The 6,768-nt window shown below is 60.1% G+C and overlaps 1 protein-coding gene and 1 long non-coding RNA gene across 3 annotated transcripts; both read left to right on the forward strand.

The window, feature by feature from the left end:
* Positions 1–572: 572 nt before the first annotated feature.
* ARSA (arylsulfatase A) lies at positions 573–4,597 on the forward strand. Of its 2 annotated transcripts, XM_028827509.2 has the most exons (9): positions 573–849; positions 953–1,189; positions 1,325–1,565; positions 1,679–1,897; positions 1,970–2,139; positions 2,453–2,577; positions 2,669–2,796; positions 3,053–3,155; positions 3,270–4,597. In XM_028827509.2, the coding sequence occupies exons 2-9, from the start codon at positions 972–974 to the stop codon at positions 3,587–3,589; spliced, it is 1,524 nt and encodes a 507-aa protein (XP_028683342.2). In that variant the 5' UTR covers positions 573–849; positions 953–971; the 3' UTR covers positions 3,590–4,597. The 2 variants fall into 2 exon arrangements, with proteins under 2 accessions (XP_028683342.2, XP_015006182.3); XM_015150696.3 differs by having other exon boundaries at positions 573–1,189.
* Positions 4,598–5,353: 756 nt separating this feature from the next.
* Positions 5,354–6,520, forward strand: LOC144331589 (uncharacterized). Its single transcript, XR_013398863.1, has 2 exons — positions 5,354–5,490; positions 6,019–6,520. It is a non-coding gene; the product is annotated as an uncharacterized LOC144331589 (long non-coding RNA).
* Positions 6,521–6,768: the final 248 nt, after the last annotated feature.

The following is a 6,768-nucleotide window of genomic DNA, read 5'->3' on the forward strand; positions in this document are numbered from 1 at the left end:
ACACCACAGCTCACACGCACACAGACACACGTACGCAGGAGAAAGGGTGTCAAAGCTTTTGCTAGTCGTGAAGAAAAAGCCCGCAGTCCATGGGGCTGCACGGTTTCCCCTGCGATTTGCTCATTCACCAGGCGCCCATAACGCTCCGTGCTCAGGTCTCTTAAAGGAGGGCCCGAGTCTCCCAGTATCCGGAGGTCTGGGGGCGCACGAGCCGCTCCTCCTCTGCAGAAGCTCCAGACTGAAAGGGCCCCGGACACTAAGCAGCGCCGAGCCCCGCGCGCAGCCCAGGACGCCTCAACCGGATCCGACAGCGCAGAAGAAGCTCCCAGAGCCCGGTTCACCACCGCAGTCAACAGCCTCAGGGTGCAAACTGCGGTCTCGGAGCGAGCACGCGCAGCAACGCCGCTCCCCCCGCCCCGCCCCTGCCCGGGCCCCTGGCCCCGCCCCTGCCCGGGCCCCTGGCCCCGCCCCTGCCCGGGCCCCTGGCCCCGCCCCTGCCCGGGCCCCTGGCCCCGCCCCTGCCCGGGCCCCTGGCCCCGCCCCTAGCCCGCCCCTGGCCCCGCCTCGCGAGGGTCACAGGTCACGGGCGGTGCCGAGGCGGAAGAGCCCGCAGCCCCGGATCGAATCCTCCTGGGCTCCGCCCAGCGCCATCCCCCGGCCCCGACTCCGCCGGTCAGCGTCAAGTGACTTATGCCCCCGACCCTGAGCCCGGACCGCGAGGCGAAGAGGATCAGATCTCCGCTCGAGAATCTGAAGGCGCCCTGGTCCTGGAGGAGTTCCGTCCCAGCCCACGGTCTCCCGGCCCTGTCGGGCCCCGGTCCTCTGGAGCTTCAGGAGGCGGCCGTCAGGGTCGGGGAACATTTGGGTCTGGGGTCTCAGGGGAGGGCGGCGCCTGGGGCTGTGGTCTCGGAAAGAGCCTGCTGGAGCCAAGTGTCCCTCCCTCTTGGGACAGACCCCTCGATCCCGTGCTCATGGGGGCACCGCGGTCCCTCCTCCTGGCCCTGGCTGCCGGCCTGGCCGTTGCCCGCCCGCCCAATATCGTGCTGATCTTTGCTGACGACCTCGGCTATGGGGACCTGGGCTGCTATGGGCACCCCAGCTCTACCACCCCCAACCTGGACCAGCTGGCAGCAGGGGGGCTGCGGCTCACAGACTTCTACGTGCCTGCGTCTCTGTGCACACCGTCTCGGTAAGGAGGCGGCGGCGCCTCTTCCCCTCCATTGCTTTCCTCCCAATGGATTGCAGGAGGGCGGGAAAAACGTCTCTTTCTCCAGGGAAGGCCACATTTCTGCCTGCCTCACGGACTCTGTGACTTGTCCTGCAGGGCCGCCCTCCTGACCGGCCGGCTCCCAGTTCGGACGGGCATGTACCCTGGCGTCCTGGTGCCCAGCTCCCGGGGGGGCCTGCCCCTGGAGGAGGTGACCCTGGCCGAGGTCCTGGCTGCCCGAGGCTACCTCACAGGAATGGCCGGCAAGTGGCACCTTGGGGTGGGGTCTGAGGGGGCCTTCCTGCCCCCCCATCAGGGCTTCCATCGATTTCTAGGCATCCCATACTCCCATGACCAGGTAGGAGCCACCGGGGCCCTCAGCCACCCTCCCACCTCCCAAAGTCCCCCAGCCCTTGATGTTCCTGCAGCCCTGTCTGCCACCCCAGCCCTCACTGGAGCTGCCCGCCACAGGGCCCCTGCCAGAACCTGACCTGCTTCCCACCGGCCACACCCTGCGACGGTGGCTGTGACCAGGGCCTGGTCCCCATCCCACTGTTGGCCAACCTGTCGGTGGAGGCACAGCCCCCCTGGCTGCCCAGATTAGAGGCGCGCTATGTGGCTTTCGCCCGTGACCTCATGGCCGACGCCCAGCGCCAGGATCGCCCCTTCTTCCTGTACTACGCCTCTCACGTAAGTGATCTTGGCCCCACCCCTGGCTACCCGTGACCCCTACCCAGTGCTAACTCCAGTCTTTGCCCCCAGCACACCCACTACCCTCAGTTCAGTGGGCAGAGCTTTGCAGAGCGTTCAGGCCGCGGGCCATTTGGGGACTCCCTGATGGAGCTGGATGCAGCCGTGGGGACCCTGATGACAGCCATAAGGGACCTGGGGCTGCTTGAAGAGACGCTGGTCATCTTCACTGCAGACAATGGGTATGCTAGCAGGGCAGCAGGGTGCTCCCGCCCTGTCACAGACCAGGGCCCTGGGGGCCTTGCAGTTCAGCTGCTGGCCAAGAACATAGTGGGTGAGGGGGTGTCAGGAGATGCTGGCCACGTTGCAGGGACCCAAGGTGTAATTAGGAGACACAAGTGCACAGAGAACTGGTCATGGTAGGCCTGGAAGATGCCAGGCTCATGCTGGGCACCTCCAGGCAAGCCTTGTGACTTAGAGGTGTGGGGCCACTGGTCACCCTCGGTGGCTCAGAGGCCGTGGCTCCATGGCTTATGAGCTCCTCCTGTGTCCCAGACCTGAGACCATGCGTATGTCCCGAGGCGGCTGCTCTGGCCTCCTGCGGTGTGGAAAGGGAACCACCTACGAGGGCGGTGTCCGAGAGCCTGCCTTGGCCTTCTGGCCAGGTCACATCGCTCCTGGTCAGTTCGCAGGCCCTCTCCTTGGGAACTCTGGCCCCACCACCCCAACCCTGGTGGCGAACTGAGTGACTGCACAGCCTCTTGCCCCCAGGAGTGACCCATGAGCTGGCCAGCTCCCTGGACCTGCTGCCCACCCTGGCAGCCCTGGCTGGGGCCCCACTGCCCAATGTCACCTTGGATGGCTTTGACCTCAGCCCCCTGCTGCTGGGCACAGGCAAGGTAGGGCTGGTGACCCCTGATCCCAGCTCCTTGGCCCCTGTCCTGGCCCCTCCCTTGGGGTGAGTGTGGGCAGTGCCTGAAAGTCTGTGCCTCAGGGCCTCTTGCATTTAGCGGCATCCAAGTGGCGCCACCTCTCAGGTTCCTGGGGTGGGCTAGAAGCAGTGCACGTCCAGGGCCTCACACCAGGGCTGGCAGCCCCGGGTATGTGCAGTGCTCGGGGCCTGTCTCTCCCCGTGACCCCTGACTCTGCCCCCAGAGCCCTCGGCAGTCTCTCTTCTTCTACCCGTCCGACCCAGACGAGGTCCGTGGGGTTTTTGCTGTGCGGAGTGGAAAGTACAAGGCTCACTTCTTCACCCAGGGTAAACCCTCCCCGTGAATCCCTCCACCTGACCTGCTGACCCCTCCCCGGAGCCCCAGATCCCTGGCCCCTCCTTTTGCTCTTGCCCCATGCACAGAATTGGCCCCCTCCCCAGGCTCTGCCCACAGTGACACCACTGCAGACCCTGCCTGCCACGCCTCCAGCTCTCTGACTGCTCATGAGCCCCCGCTGCTCTACGACCTTTCCGAGGACCCTGGTGAGAACTACAACCTGCTGGGGGGTGTGGCCGGGGCCACCCCAGAGGTGCTACAAGCCCTGAAACAGCTTCAGCTGCTCAAGGCCCAGTTAGATGCGGCTGTGACCTTCGGCCCCAGCCAGATGGCCCGGGGCGAGGACCCCGCCCTGCAGATCTGCTGCCGTCCTGGCTGTACCCCGCACCCAGCCTGCTGCCATTGCCCAGATCCCCATGCCTGAGGGCCCCTCGGCCTGCCTGGCCATGTGAGGGCTCATCACTGTGAGCCTGTGGGGGAGGCACAGGTGTCTGGAGGGAGTTTGTACCTGATAACGTAATAACACCAGTTGAGACTTGCAGGTGTGACGCTTCGTCCAATCCTGTGGCAATGCTGTGTGCCAGTGCCGGTCCCCTGTGATACAAATGAGGAAACTGAGGTGCAGAGAGATTCAGGACTTGTCCAAGACCACCCAGCCAGAAAGAGGTTGGGCTGGGATTGGAATCCTGGTGTCTTGGCTCTGGAAGCTGCCCTGGCACCTTGGTGATCTGCATGGGTCAGTGTACGCAGGCACACATCAGCCGTGAGGACGTAGGCACATCCGTTCACAGGAGCAGCGCCACGTGTCTTTAAGTGCCAGGAACGGGGCGGGAGGGTGTGAGGGCTCAGTGGCCAGAAGACTCAGAAGATGCAAAGTGCCTGAGAGACAGGATTTTCCCCAAGAAGCAGCATTCTTAGAGGCACAGGCACTGGACCTCCTTGGTTCTTATCAGAAACCTGTCTGAAGCCAGGTGATGAGTTGCACATTCCAGGTGGGGATAAGGGGCCTGGAGCCCCTGCAGGCTCCTAGGAAGGCACAGCAGCAGCCCCTGAGACAGCCCTCCTGGGGCCCCTCCACGCTCCCAGGCCTCTGTATTTTACCTGTGCCCACACTTCTGTCTCCTGCCTTCACCTTTTGACCCACTAGAAAGATTCTCCACCCAGCAGACAAGGTGATCTCTTAAAAACATCTGTCGGCCGGGCACAGTGGCTCAAGCCTGCAATCCCAGCACTTTGGGAGGCCGAGGAGGGGTGGGTCTGTTAGGCCCAGTCCGTTTATTCCCCGAAGAAGACCACCAGAGTCCAGAGTCGAAGCTAAGCAGCAAGGATCTTTATTACAGGTTCGAACCTGGAACTCTCACTCACTCTCGAAATGAGAGGGTCAAGAGAGAGAGTTCCCCCACAGAGCATTAAACAATGTTATATAGTCTCAGAAGAGTGGTCATAGAATCATTATACAGATCAGATGTATGACTGGCTGGTGTTTGAACAAGGCGATTTGGCTAACTATGATTGGTTCCCGCCATTTCTGGTATCTCAGTTCAACCCTTGAGACGGAAGAGCAGTTTCTGCACAAAGGCAGTTAATTATATTGCGTCAGGTTGCACAACTGGTTTATGGCAGCATGAGTTTATCTTACTTAAACATGTCTTGTGACCTAGCCCCAGGAAGAAAAACAGGTACTTACAGAACTTTCAAAAATTCAAAACCTCTGGTACATGCAGAGATAAGAAAGCAGAACAAAGGGTGTAGCAATAGGGAGCAAGGAGGGTGGGTATGTCTTTGTGTTTTTGTGTCCTTTTATTTGTCCTTTCAGGTCACCTGAGGTCGGGAGTTCAAGACCAGCCTGACCCACATGGAGAAACCCCATCTGTACTAAAAATATAAAATTAGCCAGGTGTGGTGGTGCAGCCCTGTAATCTCAGCTACTCAGGAGGCTGAGGCAGGAGAATCACTTGAACCTGGGAGGCGGTGGTTGCGGTGAGCTGAGATCACACCATTGCACTCCAGCCTGGGCAACAAGAGAAAAACTCTGTCTCAAAAAAAAAATATCTGTTAGGCTGGGCACGGTGGTTCACTCCTGTAATCCCAGTGCTTTGGGAGGCTAAGGTGAGAGGATCGCCTGAGGCCAGGAATTCAGACCAGCTTGGGCAACATAGTGAGACCCCCAGCTCTAAAGCAATATTTGTTTTTGTTTTTTGAGATGGAGTCTTGCTCTATCGCCCAGGCTGGAGTGCATTGGTGCGATCTCCACTCACTGCAACCTCTGCCTCCCAGATTCCAGTGATTCTCCTGCCTCAGCCTCCCTAGTAGCTGGAACTACAGGTGCGTGCCGCCATGCCCAGCTAATTTTTTTTTATTATTTAGTAGAGACGAGATTTCACCATGTTGGCCAGGCTGGTCTAAAACTCCTGACCTCAGGTGATCCACCCGCCTCAGCCTCCCAAAGCGCTGGGATTACAGGCATGAGCCACCACGCCTGGCCAACAATATTTGTTTTAATTAGCCAGGCGTGGTGGCATTTGTCCTAGCAATTTGGGAGGCTGAGGTGGGAGGATCACTTGAGCCCAGTAGGTCGAGGCTGTAGTGAGCTATAATTGTACCACTGCACTCCAGCCTTGGGGACAGAGTGAGACCCTGTCTGTAAATAAACAAGTAAAACAGGCCAGGCTTGAGCATCTATTCCTGCTCAAAAATCCACAGGCTTCTCGGAAGAAAATCCAAACCCCCTATAGTGACCTAATTTGCCCTTGAGACCTCCACCCACGCCCCCTTCCCCTCAGTCTTAGCAGGGTGGCCTGGCTGTTCCTTCCAACAGCAATGCCCTGCCTCCATTGTTGGCCTCCTCTGCAGGGAGGGACCGTCTGAGCACCTGCCCGTGTCTGTGCAGCATGGCGCACGGATGCCAGGCTCACGTGCATGCCCAGGTGGCCAGTCACACACCAGGTGTGCTCCCTCAGTGTTGGCGAAGTGAGAGGAGCACGCCCTCTGGGTGTTCAGACACCTCCCCGTGGCAAACGCTGTTCATTGCCACCAGACAGCCACCTCCTTCCTTATGGGCTCCCATTTTCAGTGCTGGGCAAAGGTCCCTTGATCTGGGAGTTGCAGCCTCTTTCTCTTCAAGGAGGGCGGTGACCAGCCTGAGCCAGTCAATCCAGTGATTGGTTCAGGAGCAGCCTGTGACAGGAGTCTTGGTAGCGAATGACTGGGGCAGCCCTGGGGGTGAGGAGCTTGTGCAGCAGTCACAGGCCCCAACTGGACGCTGGGCAGCTGCTAACCTGGTGTCTCCAGCTGTCTACCTGGAGAGCTCCAAGCTCTAATGCTAGGAGAAAATAAACCCTGCCTGTTGAAGCCACTGCTAGTGAGGGTTCTGTTATTTGCAACCAAAAGCCTTGCTGGAGTGTGGCCTCTGAATGGTTTGTGTGGCGGGCACGTGTGCCCGTGTGAGCCTGTGGTGTCAGACAGTGTGCTGAGGACCCACCGTGCAACTGTTTCAACCCTTTTCATCTGGTTTGAGGGCTGCACTGACCACACCCCAAATCCTGCTGTGTTTGGAATCACCCCCATAAGGTGGTGGTTTCCTTGGGGTGCCCAGCAGCCCCT

This window comes from Macaca mulatta, chromosome 10 (assembly GCF_049350105.2).
Source record: "Macaca mulatta isolate MMU2019108-1 chromosome 10, T2T-MMU8v2.0, whole genome shotgun sequence".
NCBI lineage: Eukaryota > Metazoa > Chordata > Mammalia > Primates > Cercopithecidae > Macaca > Macaca mulatta.

Excerpts from the sequence above, each read along its gene's own strand:
- ARSA (XM_015150696.3), top strand. The coding sequence starts at position 972 with ATGGGGGCACCGCGGTCCCTCCTCCTGGCCCTGGCTGCCGGCCTGGCC. Across the intron at positions 1,190-1,324 it reads TCTCTGTGCACACCGTCTCG|GGCCGCCCTCCTGACCGGCC; the intron begins GTAAGGAGGCGG and ends CTTGTCCTGCAG. Across the intron at positions 3,156-3,269 it reads GGCTCACTTCTTCACCCAGG|GCTCTGCCCACAGTGACACC; the intron begins GTAAACCCTCCC and ends CCCCCTCCCCAG.